This window comes from Athene noctua, chromosome 10 (genome assembly GCF_965140245.1).
Source record: "Athene noctua chromosome 10, bAthNoc1.hap1.1, whole genome shotgun sequence".
Taxonomy (NCBI): Eukaryota; Metazoa; Chordata; class Aves; order Strigiformes; family Strigidae; genus Athene; species Athene noctua.
The window spans coordinates 18147874-18166155 of NC_134046.1; the positions used below are offsets into that span (position 1 = coordinate 18147874).

The following is an 18282-nucleotide window of genomic DNA, read 5'->3' on the forward strand; positions in this document are numbered from 1 at the left end:
GGGTCTTTTCTTACTATTTTCTATCTACCATTAGGACACCAAGATTGGCAGAGAGCATGAAGGCCTCTTATTCAGTGAAGGCATGGGGAAGACAGGGGTGGGGGATTAACTTTAGAAGGCTACTGGTGGTCACACCTCACTCAAGTATTTTCATAAAAAGAAACGCAGTGAATCGAACCAAGTATAGTTAAGCTGTTGCCATAGCCTAAAAGATAATATACAGCCGGACTTCTGAAATATTTCCAACTGTGTGTAAAACAAGCTGTCAGTAGTGTAGTTTGTAACAAGGATTGTAGAACAGTGAATACCCCACAGTTCTGAAAAAAACCCATAAGAACTGGAAACTGTTCTAGGACAGGAGATTGCAGAGGGGCATTTTTTGTTTAAAATAAATTTTCCTGGGTAGAGAAAGTAACGTCTTGACTACATAACACAGCAGCTCCTGAAACCTTGTAACTTGTGCATCTAGTATGTGAGAAGTAGCAGGACCCATAGGTATTACACTTTTTTACTACTGACTGTCATGTTAAGTTTCCCTCACAGGTGATAGAGATTACAATATTTAAGCTAGAGGAAGGGAAAGAAACAGGTTGTGCAATTAAAATTTTATTTTACAAACTTAATTCCCTTTGATTTCTTTATCCTTTATAAAGAACACACACTTTTTCCATAGTGATGGTACATGACAATGCCTGGGCATGTGTAGCAACAGAATCTAAGTGCAAAGAAAGGGAAGAGTTAAAACACCTATTTCTCTAAGTGACCCTGGTCTTAGGCACTTTAGTTCCTAAAAGGAATTAGTATTTGTAAGGCAAAGGGATTTCTCCAGCTGGGGCCATGGTAACCATGTCTGTCTTCCTTTCAAACATTTTCAGGCTTACTTTATCCAGTTACCAAATACTTCCTACCGCCTTGGTGATTGCCTTAGCAATGAGACACGAAAGCAAAGGCTCTGCTTAAAAGTAGTACAGCCACCCCCCTTTAGTACTTCAACTCGGCTTTTGGTGCTACAAAAATTAGTAACTGTTTCTCCCAGCTATATTTTCACAACTATTTGATACAACAGCTTTTACACCCGAGCCTTGGCATAGATTTTGTTACCGTATTTTGTATGTGATCATACCAAAAACCTTTTGGTATGACAAATTCAAACCGTGTTTTTTATACAAAACTTGGTATCCATCCCTCTACATCTATAAAAAGCAACTTTTTCAAGTTTCAAGAGAATAAAAACTAAACAGTTTCTCTTCTGAGAAAGTGATAAGCCTGATTCACATTTTAACATGAAAAATACTACAAACTATAATGTTTTTTGCAAGTTCTCCTTACTCCAGCAGAGGAGGTCAGTGGATAAACGTGCCTTGTAAGCTGGTCCAATCTATCAAATGAGCTATAAAACAGTCCTCTAAGAAAAAGGTTCCGGTCAGAACTTCACATTTTCTTCAAGAAATTTCAGATGGCGTGCCTTCGCACTGTAACTTGCATACTTGTCTCCCAAATGCTCCCGCAACTGCAGCTATTGAGAACACAAAAAAAACACCACACCCCACAAAATTTACTGACATTGAAAAAAGCAGGAAGTACCAAAATCTTAAGAAAAACCCATACCAAAGCACTCAACTGAAAGCAGCATGTGATGTTTGACAACACAGATGGAAGGGAAGAAAAACAGAAGAGTCTTTGCTGTCTAAAGGCAAAAGAGTTCCAGATTCCACCTGAGAATTTAAAATATAAATCAGATTTTCACAGGTTACATCTACCCATGCAGTAAAACTGTAACCCAAGTTTTGAATCAAATGAGCTGGAGGTATTGCTCACTCACCTCTATTAGGAATAGACATAAAGCTCTTTCTCACTTTGGACATAAGGGGCATGAGGCAAGTAATGTGAAAAATTATGGGTCAAAAGAAAATACTATTGGAGAAACACCACAGAATAAAGCTATTTGCATCCCTTGCATCCTCCACAAACACAGGGACCATGGTACAATTCTAAGCTCCTATGCTTTCTGAAGAATTTGTGGTTGAAGATAGACAACATTCAGAATCAAACTAAGAATGAAAATGACAATATACTTAGGCCCTTGCCTGACAATGACTACATGAATACTTTTGGGAGTGAAGCTTTGCATTACTATATCAGTATCTAAAAAGGAGGGAGGGGGCAGTAAAGATCCTGCCCTTTTATCTAGGTTTATAAAGAAAATAAACAAAAGACATTCACCTCTCTTTTCACTTCGTCATCTTCTTCCATAATGCTGTACGCCTTCTCAAGAAGTCTCATTCCCAATCCTTGCACCACATCAGATCTCAGGATTTCAATCATTCTCCTAATCTTGTCAGGAACTGGTAAGATATCTATTAAAATATAAATTTAAAAAAAAAATTGTCAATGAAGTAATAATTACTTTCAGTACAGTCCATTTTCATGCTCTAAGTAGAAGAATAGTATGGGATGGCTACCACAGGATTCTAGCTGACCACGCAGTAGCTGTTTGTTTGAACTGGCTAGCTAGAATCAACACAGTGAATCAGAAGCTCTCGGATGCTGATCTTAAGACACCGGACAGTACAAAGTCAGTGTAGACACAGTTTACGCAATTAGATCCCTGTAACTTTGTTTCAGTTGGTCCCTGTATTCAACATTACAAATATTATTTGAATGAAAAGGACTATTCTCTAATACTACACCACCACCCAAGTATTTTAATCATTTGTACTTACAGCAAATGTAAAAAAAGTTTAATTACTGTAAAACACTAATAGCATCATTTCTACCACCTGTCTGTTTGTCCCAACAGCCTTTGAATCTTTTGCTCCTCAGCTGAAGCTGCCAACAGGAGATACTCCTTTTAGAAGGGGAGGCCTCCATTAGGAAGTGAACCGAGAACATTAGCTTGCTCTTTCAAGAAATCATCAACACTCCTTTCATAGGATATATCACCCGAAAATAAAATAGCCGATCTAATTAGTTTCAGCTTAGAAATGCAGTAGCGCTGTCATCCCAAGTGGCAGTAAGTAAACAGCTGGAGGATCTCACTATATAATACTTAAAGAGTGAAAAAAATGGACAAAAACCCCACCCCACTGAAATTTGTACCTTCAACATTGTCATATCTGTTTAGAGACAAACTTTTTCAATGTATTTTACTTCAGATATGCAGAATTAATTTACCAGAGTAAAATCCAGCACTGTGCTACTGTTTTGCCTGTCACCAGGCTAGTTACAAGTAGAATCTTTATCATTTAAAACAATAAGCACAAGAAGGTCTGAGACTTCAAAAATCTACCCTCAGCTTTTTCACTTGTTGTGTAGTAAATTCATATTAAGTCTAAACGAGACCTTAAGTATGAAAAGTGATTAATTCCTTGCACTTGCATCTGTAGGAAAAATAAGCTTGCCCAAATTTTGCAATAAGGGTGAACTACTCTTGTACAAACCTCCACTGAGTTTAATGCTTTGTGTACAATTTCACCTTCATCCATAATTCACAAAGCTTTACAGCTATCAAATTGTTTGAATGCCTTCAAAGTCGTATTTCAAAATACTCAACTCCAACTGTTCATTTTGGAAGCTTCTAAATGTAAGTAAAATGGAGAAAAAAATCATGCTGCAGGCCAGCTTTCTCTCTTCATTAATAATTACACAGATCGATCACATATTCCTTTCCTTGGCAGGTAAATAACAATTAGAGCAGTTCTGCACACAAAATTATTTAGAAAGATGTTTACTTCTGTAAGCTTTGTTGAGCCTTGAGAAGGAATAATAGTGGATTATCTTCTGTTGCCCACGAGCAGGCTTTCTTTGGTTATTAGCGTTGACAAGCATTCATTTAAAGCAGTAACTGAGCAACAGACCTGAAGAAATGTCTTCAAATTTTAATTCCTCTGACTGATCAGGTGATTTTCCATGCAAAATCAAAGTGTCTCGATATTTTCTATGAAGTTTAAACTCTGGGGCTGGAGTCGAGGTTACACAGTATTCAGAGTTCTCCTTGGAGTCCATTTTCAGTGTCCAGGTCATTAGCTGCACCAAGTCATTCATTTCATTCACATTGCTTTTTCTGGTAGAGCAGAAATAAGATGTAATTCAGTCACCTTTCATGATCTAACTTCCACCTTGAATTCAGAGGACTTACAATAAAAGTTTAGCAAGGTCCTGCTAAGTATTCCATGTTAAATTACTTCTAATGTTGCTATTGATAAAACGGCACCACAAGCAGTACTTCATCTAACACAGGCTCAAGCTCCATTTGCCTAGCAACAATTCACAATCCTATCGGCTACTGCTACCTGTGTAGCTGCACCTGTGGTAATGCAAAAAATAATATTTTTTGAAAAATTGCTTACACAAACAAAATCAGAAATAAATTCCTCCTCATTCACAGTGGAGAGGAAGCATGTTGGCACCTTTTAACTCAGGCTTTTAATGTATGCTGACAGAGTATGTCTTTTGATGCTGGAAGACTGGTCAATGTCCCAGAAAGTTCAGCATGGGATGTTTACAGCCACAGAGGGGCAACGATTAAATGGGAGCGTGTTTTCTTTATCTCTACATGGTGAGTGATTGAAGAACTATGTGATGCATAAAGTGTGAAAGCAATTCCTGCCATTTTTTTTCCCACTCCAAGTCAAGGTCCAATATAGCAGTGAAAACTCCTGCACAGTTTTGAACAAAATACTTAACTCTCCTTGGAATCACCGTCAGACTTATCTGTAGAGCTTGTGGAAGAGCTTAACTCATCATCAGACAGGGAATGGGCTTCTGTCTTTCTCTAAGTGAAAAGGGATATAAGACAAAAATTCTAATAGCTGAAAGTAATTTATCAATATGGCATGACCTACTGTTCTTACATGAAAGAAAGACTTTCAACAAGCATATTTTTACAGTCTCAGCTTGATAATATTTAAAAGATGTAACCTTTGGTTTTAAAAACAAGTAATATGCAGGACATCATCAACATACTTCATGGAATGGTTATGTGACTATCATTACACCAGTCATGCAGTTTTAAGCACCATAAACGCTTCACCAAGTGCCTCTATTAAAATTGATTAAATCACATATCTGTGTCAGTTCTTTGCCAACTATATTATAAAGCCATTATTCTTAGTGTGTCTATTGGTCTTTAATACACATTTAAAAATAATATTTAAATAAATCTGTGTAAGTTCCCAGCATTCCCGAAAATATACAGAGATTTTAAACACTTATGTCTGTACAGTCCTGTGTCAGTGCATAGCATAACATGCAAAACCATCACCAGCTTATGCACACACAACTAGGGCGTAAGAACCTCACGTTATGTCAGTTCATGAATGCAGGTGAAGTTTTTACATTTACATACCAGTTATAAGCATACACATGGAGGTAAAACATGCAAAACACTTTCCATGCAAGTGCTGGACTGAGGTAAATAGAGCATACACTTTGAATTTCAGACTAAAATTTCTTCACTGTTACTCTTCTGCATTTATTGGTATTAATAATGTTCCCCCGATGTTGCAGAAGATTGACAAATATGTTTAAGACCTTAAAAAAGACTAATCAGACAAGGAGGGGAACTTTAACAGAAACTATTCACTTTTCATCTAGCAACTATTCCTTATTGCCAGCACATAAATATGCACTTAACATGAGTACAGATAAAAAAATAAAAATGTTCAAACACCACTACTGAAGCAAAATTAGATGTACCAGGCTAAAGGTAATGTGTTGTTAATAGAAATTTAAAGCAGACTGTTGATCTGTAAATAAAGTATAGTTCAGGATAAACTTTTTCCTTTCCAAAATAAACTAAACACTGCAATTTAAGGCCCGTAACAATCAGTAACAGATCCCTCGTTTTCATCTCTGACAAGTGGAGTGAAAATGCACAGTGAGCCTGGAATGTTAAACTGATCTAGCCAAACAAAACTAGTGCATTAGAGATCCATACTCTACCCCAGGCCTTATAAAGCAGTATTGACAGAGAACTGTGCACTCCTATTGACTGAGAGTTTCTTCCACACAAAAATTTTTTTTTAATATTACTTTATTCCCAAATTGTGTCTGCATTTAAATATTTCAAAAGCAGATGACCCCAGTTTACCTGAGAAATACTGGGATCTGATGAGGACTGAGCAACTTTAACATGATTTTCCATATGTGATTTTGCTTCAACTACTGCACTATTTGAAGTTCGTCTTGCTGGAATCACTGGAAGGATGACATTTTTACAATATTTACAACTTAGCTGCATGTATTTTGAATTAGTTTCATGCTCATGCAAAAAAAAGTCTATGACCTAGCAGAAGACAGGAAGGTAGGTATTCTGCTAAGAGAAAACACTGAAGCTTCTATCTAAAAGGTGTATATTCTGCACTTCACATACATTTCAAAGACAAGTTGTCACCACTATAAACAATTGAACATAGCTAAGAAGCAGAAAAACACAGGCACATTAACAGAAATTTTTATTTAACACAGAACTAGACCCTTACTGCATCTTTCTGAAGATGGTAGCGAAGAACAGACAAAAAGTTATAATTTCTTCACAAAGAAGTTATTAGCCTACTGATACATAAAATGTTAACATACAAACATAAAAATTACCAGAGGGAAACATCTCCTCCTGAGACTGTTTTAGTCTCCTTCGTTCCCGTGCTGTCAAGGGCCGCTCCTTCAAAAGAAGTTTATTTTATATTAGTTAGCAATCGTCATAATGGCTTTTGTTATTAAATCACCTATAAAGCAAAAAATCCTTTTCAACTGACATGGACAAGAGAGAGCTTTTAGAGTAGTCCTGATCATCTAGCAAATGCTTAATTAAATATTGCAAAATGGTCATGGTCAATGAGACTAACACGCAATCTAGAAACAGAGCTTCTGACCTCCATGGTTCAGCAAGGCAGCTTCTCTCATCCTGCACTGACCAGGTGCTTGACATGGCTTCCATTAGGTAGGAAGCTACTATATGTTTCCTTACTCACTGTGCATACACTCAGAGAACAAACTGCTCAGAAGGAACAACAGACAAAAATAAGCTGACATAATATTCAGCACTAACCTTTGAAAAGGCAACTTGACTGGTTTTGGTGCTATTTACAGATTCACAGGCTTCAGCACCATGCTGCTCTGCACACCTCTGTGCTGTCTTTGTGTTCACATCAGAAGGAAAAGGTAAAGGCCGAGGAGCAACTGTTCTGAACTTGAAAAAAAAGTGAGCAAGAATTTATACCTTTTTTATTAAAAGTTAAAGTACTCTGCAATCTAGAAGACATTCTTGCATGGTAAGGCTTAATGCCAGAGGTTTTGGATCCTACTGTAACCTCTTTACATTTCTCAACTTCATCCCTCCCTCTTCACAGCTCTGCTTGCATCCAACTCCCTTCTCTCCATCCCAACCTCTTGTCCCTTTCTTCCCAGACTATTTTGCAGTCAGTGCCTTTGCAACAACTGTCCCCACCCTCAAAATGCAAAACCCAAGAGAAAAGCTGGGTATCAATCACCAATCACCTTCTTCTCTATCCTTGTATAGCTGGTGCCTTTCCCCAAAGAAATCTCTCTGCTCAGCATGGAAGCACTGACAGAAGCTCTATCTTATGGGCATGCCAAGATTGTCTTCCTAGACTTTCCACTCCTAAGCTCAGGGCAGTCATTACACGTGTCTGTTATAAAGAACTAGTAATCTACTACCTACTACAAGTAGCCTGATCCACAACAGTCAGGAAAAGTACCGCTATATATTCTGTAGTCACAGTGAGAAGCCCTGATGGATGTTGCTAGGAAAGACTGTAGCACAGCAAAGGCAAAGCCCACAGTTCTCTGTGTTTTCTTGTGCCCATCTGGCACACCCACCTCACACCTGTGAGGGTTACTGAGATTTTCAAAGACTTACACACTGCTTCGAAAGGACATCTTGAAAGTTCTGCATTTTGTTACCGATGAAGTTATATGGATACACATGAAAAATGAACAGCATAAAAAAAACCCACCCTTAATAAAAAAAAAAGGTCCCATTTTTAAAGAGTAAAAAATGCAGAAGTCAAAGTAAAAAAGGAGAATTATTTTTTGAGTACCTGCCCCTTCTCTGAACAGACTTCAGCTAGCTCTCTTTTCTTCTGCCGTCGCTGCCGTGAGAGAGAGGGTTCACTGACAGAACTGAGAGGCTGCAAGTGGGAAGTAATTTTTTCCTGAGCAGCTCCCGAAGCTCCATGACAGACATCATTCTAATAAATAAAAGTATTTTTAAAAAATGTAGACATGCCATTTACACATACACACATTTTTTTAAAAAAAATCAACACCATCCACTTTACTATTTGGACGACATCAACATCACAGTTAAACACAATAAACTCTTCCTTGATTAACAGTTAGAAAAAATACCTGCTGTACCAGCATTTTTAAGCTACTAAACCTTCAAAGAAGGACACTTACTTGAAAGACAACAGGAACAAACGGTGCTAGCAGCTTTTCAGTAGAATCCAAGATCTACAATAGATTATGAATTCTTATCAGAAAAGTGTGTACGAAAATCTCACTGTAGACCAAAATGCAATGAAAAGACAATCACCACCTATTAGCCCCCCATCCAAATCAGGACCAACTCAAGATTAGCCAGGCCTATTTAGAACATAGAACAAAAGTTACAAAACTATATAGGATTTCCATCGTCTAGATGCAAGCCTAAAACCACCTCACCACGTTGCCCTTGCAAATCTGAAGCCAAGGCTCCTAACTAAGCATATCAATAATTGCATCAGCAGCATCCTACGTTGACAGAAAAGCACATGCAGCAGCTCTCCAAATTTTAAGACTTGGCCATTAGTTAAATCTATTTCAAAGTCTATTTTAAGTAAGTATAAATGCATTACCATGCCAGTTTGCTTTTGGTCTTTTGATAGAGGCTGCAGGAGTTTCAAAGTGTCACCATCTTCTTCTATAGCATCAGCAGAAGACTGCTTAGACTCAACATTTTCAGCTTTAAAAGCTTGTTTTGCTCTTTCCCATAGTCCACCTTCCTTAATTGCTGGGCTACTGGATGTTATTTTAGAATTCCCTGGAACATTTAAATACTTTGCTTTATTATTCTCTGGAATATGCTCACTGCCACACTTCTCACTCCCATACTTCATGCTTTCAGATGGTAAAATACCAACATTCACTTCACTAACTGTAGCTATGGAGCCTCCCAGGTTGTTCAAATCATTATTGCTTGGTTTTCTTTCCAACTCAACAGCTGGTTTCTCTAAGGGACAAAATTTGGTGGCTTTATATTTGAGGATGTAATCTTCTTCATTCTAGAATTAAAGGAAAACAAAAAATTAATTAACTTTTGGGTATTAAGCATATATGAAAGAATACTCTAAGCACCTAAGGAAAGTCATTAACATATCAGAGCACATAAAGTGCAATGAAATTATGATTGATTACGGATTAAAAGCCTCGAAAAAGTTGCAACTCACATTTTTAAAGAGATACAGACTGTTTTTGCAAATGACCTATTTCAGGCATTGGTTTATACATAGGCAGTACACCTACTTTTCACCTGGACCATGAAAGAAAAGTTGTACTCCCTTGGCTCTTCCATAACGGAAGAGCAAAGTACCAACAGCTTAAAGATGTACTACATCACATATATTCAGTATTTCAGCACTGAAAGCTTAAACCCAGAATAGCAGATTCATTACAGAAAATAAAAAACATGCACAAGATGAACCATTACAAAAAAGAATCCCAATAATAAACAATTTTTGGTTGTAACTACAATTATATTTTTCCAGTTAAAACCATATATTTAAAGTTGATTACCAAATATTTGAAAAAAATATCTGAACTCAAATACTACACGAGTAATTTACAAAGGGACCCACAAATAAGAAATCAGATGTTGTTTAACTAACATCTTATAGTTAAGACACTGCAATTAGTTTTACTGATCCACAGCTGTTTATTTACTTCCACTCTTGTCTAACCACAATTCCTTCCTTAATATGGATTTTATACATTGCTAGGAATCAGATCTATGTCCTCACAAATGCTCAAGGCACTTCTTATAAAACTGAGTTTGTTTCTCTAGAAAAAGCAAGTGGGTTTTGTTTTGTTTTTTAAAGAAAAAAATATGTATCTCACAACTTTGTGTTTCCTGGCTTGTTCAAATGAGTGGTTTTGGTGTGTAACATTCCTGCTATGAGATTCATTCTTTACTGAGACCACAGAACAAGGATCTTTAGGTTTAGAATTCACCATTTTCTTATGACTTCTGGCTGCTTTCCTGTAAAGAAAATAAAAGTTGTTCACTTAATCACCATCAACAAGACCATAAGATATTTCTTTAGATTATACTAATTAAAAAGATCCACTCCACTGAACAGCTTACATACAGAGAGTTTAAGATACTGGGCTTTTTCGACAGACTGTGCACAACACATCCACTTTTATCTCTATAAAAGGAGCCTAAAACCACCATTCAGAGTCCTCCAGCAATGTACACTTGTTCTGCATAGCACCAAGATCAGTCTTACCTGGAAGCAGTAAAATAACTGACTAAACCTGACAAAGAAAAATAATTATATCCGTGAATATCAAAAGGAACAACTCTCAGCTGGAAACATGTATATTTCCTATCACTTCCTTGAAAATACTGGTGCTACTTTTTTTTTTTTTTATTAACTCTCTGAATAAGCTGTGCAGTCCTAACCATTGCAGAGTCTTATTCTGAATTTGCAGAAAAAAATAGTTTTAATTCTAATTCCCTCCTATTTCTCAACGGATCTGAAGAAACTCACATGTTCATATGGTTTATAACAGCACATAACAGAACTAATTTTATCCTGCTACAAAAACAGGAAAAGTTGTAAAACAAGATCACAGTAACATGAATATTTTGCACAGAATCACTCAAATGACAATATCTTACGCCTTTGTGGCTTCCAAAAACAAAGAAATCTGATGCTTGATATATGGCTGTCGTAGTATGCTTTTCACACTAGGTCTTTCCTCAGGTTTTTTACTGAGCATAGTTCGTATTATTTCTACCAACTGTGGGCTGTAATCCTTTGGCATGGGTGGCAACTGTAAAAGGAAAGGATAGTCTGATATGATTTAACATATTTGTCAGTAGGGGCTACTGCTAGATTATTTATGCATGACAGTTATATTCAGTTGCATACTTTGCATAAAAAGTAGTCCCATTGTTCATATGCTGAAGTTTACTCAAATGCTTAACATTAAACAGAATATAGAAATTCTAAGTGTTTTGTCTAAGAACTGTTCATAATTTTATATTAATAATATCAACAGTTAAAGTTCTGTGAATAGGCTTAAAAATGTATATAAAATAAATCCATATTAACTTCATTGTATGCCAAACAAGACATACTCAAATAAACTAGCCTTCCCTAGCAGGAAAATGGCATCACGTGAACAGTGATTTAATTTTTTGCACAATGTTTGAACCAGAAGCAAATTAAGAAAGTAAATCATCTCAGAACTGTGAAAATTAATCAATACAGTAGTTACACAAAAGGGAGACACAAAATTCTAGCAATACCTACAAATTAATAACTCCCTGGGTCTGATAATTACATCATATACCACCATACAACATGTATGATGATGCATGTAACATGCAAAATATTTTTAACTCCATGCAGTATTTCTAATTGGAAAACATAATCTCAAATTCTAGACAGAAAATCCAAGCACAGATAAAAAAAAATTTAGAAGCTTTTACCTTTCCCTCAATAATTCGATAAACCAAAGAGTTCATGTCTTTAGCATTAAAGGCATGTTTCAGTGTAGCCATTTCATAAACGCAGCAGCCTAAAGCCCAAACATCAGACTGAAAAAGGGGGGGAAAAAAAAAAAGGTTTGGGAACTTTTTATTAACTGTAGAAGTTTTATCTCCAGAACTAGTAACCTGCCTTCAAAGAGGCCTTTAATGACAGTAAACTAATTAAGACCAAATTCTATTGCAAACTTTTGGCTTTAGTCTCACTCTTTTAATTTTGATCAAATGAATTAATTACTACTAAACATCACCAGATTTTTCCGAAAAGAAGTGTAGAAAGTTGCTGTTTGTAGGGGGTTTTGTTTTTAAGTACAATATTGGTTCTAACTGGCAAATGAAAACCTCTTGATTTTTCATTGGAAGAACAGCTTCACCTCAGCTCTTGCTCACTGCAGACACTCATATTTATGGTGCCTGCGGTTTGCAGCAAGAGCTGAGAAGGCATACAAGAGCATGTTTTCTTTATTTTGTTATATTTAAATTTGCAGCAACACTGCTTATTTCTAGACTTTTTTTTTTTAATGCTGCTGTTATGTCTAATACATACTTTTGAGAATAAAGCTTCCTGTCTGTTATATAGCTGCATTTTCTAAACTGACTAACAGACTGATATTTTTGTTTACATTGGCATATTGCGATAGGTACAGGCCACCTCCTGAACACCTTGGCTGTGATAACTATCACATGCTATGAATTCCCACTTACTGCAGCAAACACAGTTCCAGAAATAAAGGTTTCTGCAATCTCTCCCATTTTTTATTTGGTTTTTGGGGACATTAAGAAGATTTGGAAGCAATACAAAATTAGAAACAATAGATAAGACTGTAATGTTCTCCAACAACAAAATTAATTGCCAAACAAAACAGAAAGGATGTTTGCATTAACATACTCTACCTTGTAGTTGTAGGGTTTGTTAGAAAAGACTTCAGGGCTCATGTAGTATGGTGTGCCTATGAGGGTGCTGGCCATGTCATACTGGTTTTCCAACACTCTGGCTATTCCCAGGTCACCCACTTTGATTATATTTGTTCGTGTCAGAAAAACATTTTGAGTTTTAAGATCTCTGTGCAGAATGTGCTTTTCATGTAAATACTGGAGGGGGGGGGGGGGAAAATCACATAAAGTTAGCTCACTCCTAATTTGTTCTTCTACACTTAAATGTAAAATCACTGTACACAAGTCAAAGAGGGAAAATACAAACATAGAAAGAACACACACATCACTATCAAAGTCAGCAGTGCCCCTGCTGAAGACAGTATTAGTGACTTAACATTAAGAATGACTGATACAGGCATGGACCCAAAACTTCACACTGCTTTAGCAATATCTCTCTGTGTGGCTCTAAGAAACCATCAGAAAAGAGGAAAATAAAAATGCAAAGTTAAGACTCAGACTTTCATTCACTTCCTGCTGCCTTCGTTTCTTGAGAGTCATTTCTTAGTTTTAAGTATAAAATTTCAGTGGGAAATACAACATGAGCTTTGTATAAACAGGGGAGAAAAATTGTCGTATAATAAACAAGAACAGGCACTACTGTAGACTTGTGTATGTCTGATTATAACAGGCAACTTCAAGGTAGAATTTTCTCTCTGATTTCTTGTTTCTTAGTGTTAACATTTATATCTGGTCTTTATTACTATAAAAATTGTCTAATTTAGAGTTTAATAACCTTCAATTACTATATTTCAACAGAGATAAGACTTAATAGAAATAATTAATAAGTAGTCTAAATTTACCATTAAAAAACATCGGCAAAACCACAGAACATAAAATGCTTCTGAAATGATCTCCCTTTTGTTTTTTAAGCTACGTTTTGTAAATTTAATCTAAACTTTCAAACCAGAAAAGTGTTTCAGACTAGAATTGCAAACACCCTAGAGGTTATCACTGCCTACTTGGATACAAAGGTATAGACATGAAATATAATAGCAATTTCTTGCCTAAAAGACTGAAATGACCTGTGAACATTTTTAATGTACTCATAACCACTGTGTGTAGATGCTAACCCAGCCAAACTGGAATTCAAAGTCTGCAGCCTAACTGTGTAATTTTTAAATGCAGAAAGAACTATATTAAATTTATATCTAAAGGTCACAAAGTTATACTTTATTTTACCTGCAGTGCCATGGCAATCTGGACAAACCACTCCACCACCTGATTCTCTGGCAAAAGTTTGCCCTTCTGCTCTTTCAGTTTGTGGTACAGATCTCCTCCCTCGCAGAAGCCCATAACAATATATAACAGGCCATCTTCCCCCTGCCAGGATTCTCTGTAGGTGACTATGTTGGGGTGTTTCAACTGAGATAACAACTGTGCCTCCTGTTCTGCTGCTTTCCTCTCTCGGTTGGAAGCATTTTTAAGGTTTAACTTTTTGATGACATACTGTAAAAGAAATCGCAAGGTATATCATGAGAAATGAAAGTAACTATGCAGAAGCCCTAAGGAATTCCCCAAATCTAAAGGAAGTACAGTATCTGAAATCTCTACACATTATTCTATATGGAGCCTGCAATTTGCCTAGCAGTTATACCTCATTTCTACCATTATGCTGTAAAAATGGAAGGTGTGGCTATTCTATTCATCTACCTAAATAAAACTCTACACAGGAGTTTTGTGGTGTTTTGCATTCTTTTGACTAATGTTCACATTTATCTTTTTTTACCTCCATTCTCATTTCCAATGTGTGTCTATCATTCATCTCTTAAGCCTGAAATACATGTTTGTGTATCACAGTTACTCTAAAAATAGGCCATTTCAACAGTTAACTTTAAAAACATTAAGGAAAGTATGCATTCATATGCAAAAAATTACAATGGATGTCTAGGATAAAAGTCATCTGGCTAGACTTATTTTGCTTTTCTCTGCAAGAAAAACCAAATCCAACTCCTTTCATTTTATTTAAAAAAAAAAAAAGTGGACTTCTCCTTTCACTTCAGAAATGAAACATATGTTCTTTGAAAAAAAAAAACCAACCAACCCAAAACAGAGAAACTATGTATAGATCATACATTTGAAGACCAAGACAGTTGTTAAAATCTCAGTTTCAAGGCTTAGGTTACAAACTCCCCATTGTCATATTTGCAATAACCAATAGAGATTAATTTCTCGAATGCACAAAATAATGCTGCTGAGATTTTTCAGGCCCATTCATCCTTTTCTTAAAAAACCTGTACCTGGCAGAAGACCCCCAAAGCAGAGCTGACTTAGGATCAACTGCTTTGTACAAAAAGTCTACAATATAGTGTAGCACAGGAGAATAAGAAAAAGCTTCTATCAGGAAAAGAAATGTAGCAAGTAGAGATGCAGCCGGAGGGCATGTTAGGAGCACATTGAAAAATCACTCTCAAAAACCTCAAAGCAGACATAATTTATTTTTTTAAAAAAACTATCTGTTGCATTTATGAGTTTCTGCAGATGCAGACTTATTCAAAAGAAATGAACTATTACAGGGAAGTAGAGGCTCTTGGTCACACTGAAAGATTCAAAAGGTCTTACACTCATTCCTAAATTTCTTTTATCCTGTGCGAAGATGGGTTTAGAATTTTTGAAAACTACGTATGAAAGCTGTTATTTACTTCCCCAGTATGGACTATGTCAAATGTATTTCTAAGGAATTTCAGGATTTAACAAAAATACAATAGAAGCCGGAGATGAAACAATAAAATCAATAACACACGTTCATCATACACGGCATCAATATTTAGGTCTAATCTGGCCCCCTTCCTGATGTAAATATTTTGGTAATTGTTTTTAGGTTGCCAGCCTTCCACGGAACAAGCATGTCATGGTATACACCTGACCACACTTTTAACTGAGAGCTTTTAAACTGAAACATCTAAAAAAATTTTTACTTACTCAATTTCAGTGTCCTTGGCAATTGCTTAGGGTGTCTACTTCTCGGGCTGGCCCTATTAATTTAGTCCAGCACATCTGATTAGTATTGAGAGAGATCGCCCCTGATACACCAACTCAACCAATTATGCAGAAATCAATAGTACCTCATGATTTTCTGTTTCAAAAGTCTGCTGGATATTAGACAAGCTCCTCAATTCTTATAACTTGTGATGATGCACAGCTCCCCAAGAGGAATATAACAAAACGGTATACAGCATCATCTAAGTTTAAAATAAAACAGAAATTCTGTAGCTACTGTTGTGACAAGTCAACTACAGCTGTATCTTTGGGCACGGAAACCAAAAGCTTTTAGCTCTGTATCAGCTTCTGCCTTTAAACGATATACTACCAAAATGCAAAAAGCATGCATATAGCCTAATTTCAAACCTGGCATTGGTTCTATTTGGCTTAATGACCATGCTGTCCTGGCAAGATTCCCATGAAGTCTGTTGCAATGCTATTCCACCTTATTTGATATCAAATTGTGTAAAAATCAGAATTTTTTTTGGTTTAAACGTTTGGAGACACTCGACCTTCTCCACAAAAAAACCCCATCATTCAGTTAACAGCAAATATGCTTAAATAAAATATAATTTCATTCACAGAACATGTAGCACTACACCAAAGCAACAACAAAAAAAAAATCTCAATCATCCTGCTACAGAAGAGTTTATAAATGTTGGCAAAAGATAAGACACAGTAAAACGCATCAAATATTTAAGATAAAATAACAACGATAAGGAAGCAAAGCTCTTGCCAATGTTAATGATCAGCAAGCATGGCAAAGAGGTGAAATCTGAGGACCTGTATATGGTTGAAAGTCACCCCAATGTACTGTTTACTTTTAGGACAACGAGGTTAGCAAGTCTTTGTGGACATTGGACTATGCACTGTGGTGACTGGCCTGGAGGGAACAAGTGCTGCCACCGCTGCCACCCAACCCACAGGTCATAGGAATTTGCCTTTAGATTCCAGCCTCTCCCCTGCCTTCATCCGGGAAAGGACACACCCACTGATCACCGCTGGGCACGAACACATCTCCCATCGATCTCTACTCAAAGCCTGGCATAAGGCTCACACCCAAGGTTTCTGCAGTACTGCTCTGTGGATGTTCTCCAGCCCCATTTCTTCATCCTCTTGCATCTTATATCAAACATATCTGCTTCGGCCAGGCAAGACAGATTATTTCAAATTCTCAACAAGGCAAATTAAAAAATGCTTGCACTTCAACTCCAACATAACCAAAACTTTGTCAGGTTCTGCCACAGTTGATACAGCAAACACAAAACTTGTCTTCCTCCAGCAGAGCTGATGCCAGCAAAAGCCAACACCAGAAGCTGTTTTTTCCATCCTTGCTATGATTTTTAGCTCCACCACAGGTGCATGTCTTAAAGACACTAACGCAAGCAGTAACAAGCTAAGAGCAACTGCTTTTGCTTCACGCTAAAAAGAGCAGGCTGTATTTTCCTGTCACCCAACAGACTACCAAAGCTAGGTTTTTATCCCCAAAACAAGGCATTATGCTGGGGGGGGGCAGTTTTAATTAAATGAAAAAATGTGAGGATTTAGGGGGGTTGGGGTTTGTTGGGGGGGGGGGAAGTCTTCTCCGCACCTTTAATAAAAACATTCATAGACAAGGGAGGGAAACAGGAACACCTGGACGGGCAAGCCCAGCTCGTGTGGCTGCAGTCACGCCAGGCCGTGGTCACTGCTGCACCCCGGCACCAGGCCACAGCGCTGGTCGCGCCCGGGGCTGCCGTCAGGGCCACATGCCAAGGTCGGGCGCCACGGGCCGCACCCCCCAACCAGGCCACGGCCCCAGCAGCACCCCCAGACCCGGCCACGGCCGTTGCCCTCACAGCAGGCCAGGGCCGCTGTCACGCCCCGCTGCGACCAGCCCCTCGCTACCTGCTTGCTGTCCTGCTGGTGCCGCACCAGGCTGACCTCCCCGTAGCTGCCCTTCCCCACGGCGCGGAGGAAGCAGTAGGCAGCCAGGGGCATCCTCCCGCCGCCCGGGCCCGGTCAGTGCCTGGCGGCCCGGGCCCGCCCGCCCGGCAGCGCGGCCGCCGCTGCCATAGAGATCCTCGCGGTTCCCCGCTGCCATAGAGTACGCCGCCGCAGCGCGCAGAGCGGCCGGCCGCACGTCTCTATGGTGCGAGCGCTTCGCGGCGACGCGGCGGTCATTTTGGAAGCGGGTGAGGCGGCCATGTGAAGGATGGGCAGGGAGACGGAGGGGGTGTGAGGCAGGCGGCCACCAGCCGTCCTGAGGCTAGTTTTCCCTCTTGCTCGAGAAATAAAGCCGTTTCCTCAGAAACTGTCCAACGAGGGTCTTTGGCATGCTGTTCCATGAGACCCGTGTGCTGAGCGCCGGGGAAGGGTGTCAGGGACACGGTGAGAGCCCTGTGGGCAGCGGTGCCACAGCGCCCCACAGCAGCCCCAGCACCCTGCCGGGAGGTGGCCGGGACGCCTGGCAGAGCACAGCTGCTCTACAGAGCCATCCTGTCGCCTTTGGATGGGACAGAGAATTGGTTTTAAAAGCTCCGGACTGGTTTAAAAGGAACCTCTGGACCTACCCTGTGTCCCTCACATGGCTGCATACTCAGAAAGCTGAC

General features: G+C 38.4%; 1 protein-coding gene across 7 annotated transcripts; it reads right to left on the bottom strand.

Moving 5' to 3' along the window:
- Nucleotides 1-126: 126 nt before the first annotated feature.
- On the bottom strand, nt 127-17818 carry NEK4 (NIMA related kinase 4). 7 transcript variants are annotated; one of them, XM_074914447.1, is made up of 19 exons: nt 17579-17785; nt 15775-15891; nt 15632-15684; nt 13892-14158; nt 12671-12868; nt 11720-11827; nt 10904-11058; nt 10117-10258; nt 8859-9284; nt 8422-8475; nt 8061-8210; nt 7049-7189; nt 6595-6661; nt 6092-6198; nt 4686-4774; nt 3858-4063; nt 2224-2357; nt 1622-1715; nt 127-1516 (listed from the first exon to the last, which is right to left on the bottom strand). In XM_074914447.1, exons 4-19 carry the CDS (start codon nt 14003-14005, stop codon nt 1443-1445), a joined length of 2259 nt encoding a protein of 752 aa, XP_074770548.1. In that variant the 5' UTR covers nt 14006-14158; nt 15632-15684; nt 15775-15891; nt 17579-17785; the 3' UTR covers nt 127-1442. The 7 variants fall into 7 exon arrangements, with proteins under 7 accessions (XP_074770548.1, XP_074770547.1, XP_074770550.1 ...); XM_074914446.1 differs by lacking the exon at nt 15632-15684; XM_074914449.1 differs by lacking the exons at nt 1622-1715; nt 15632-15684; nt 15775-15891 and having other exon boundaries at nt 8859-9018; nt 9061-9284; nt 17579-17801.
- Between the last annotated feature and the right edge of the window lie 464 nt (nt 17819-18282).

What these genes read in the sequence shown, in the direction of transcription:
- NEK4 (XM_074914442.1), bottom strand. Translation starts at nt 17,671, where the DNA reads ATGCCCCTGGCTGCCTACTGCTTCCTCCGCGCCGTGGGGAAGGGCAGC. An exon ending in AGATTGCCATGGCACTGCAG is followed by an intron (nt 12,869 to 13,891) that starts GTAAAATAAAGT and finishes CCCCCCCTCCAG; the next exon opens with TATTTACATGAAAAGCACAT. An exon ending in TTTTTGGAAGCCACAAAGGC is followed by an intron (nt 10,259 to 10,903) that starts GTAAGATATTGT and finishes TTTTCTTTACAG; the next exon opens with GAAAGCAGCCAGAAGTCATA.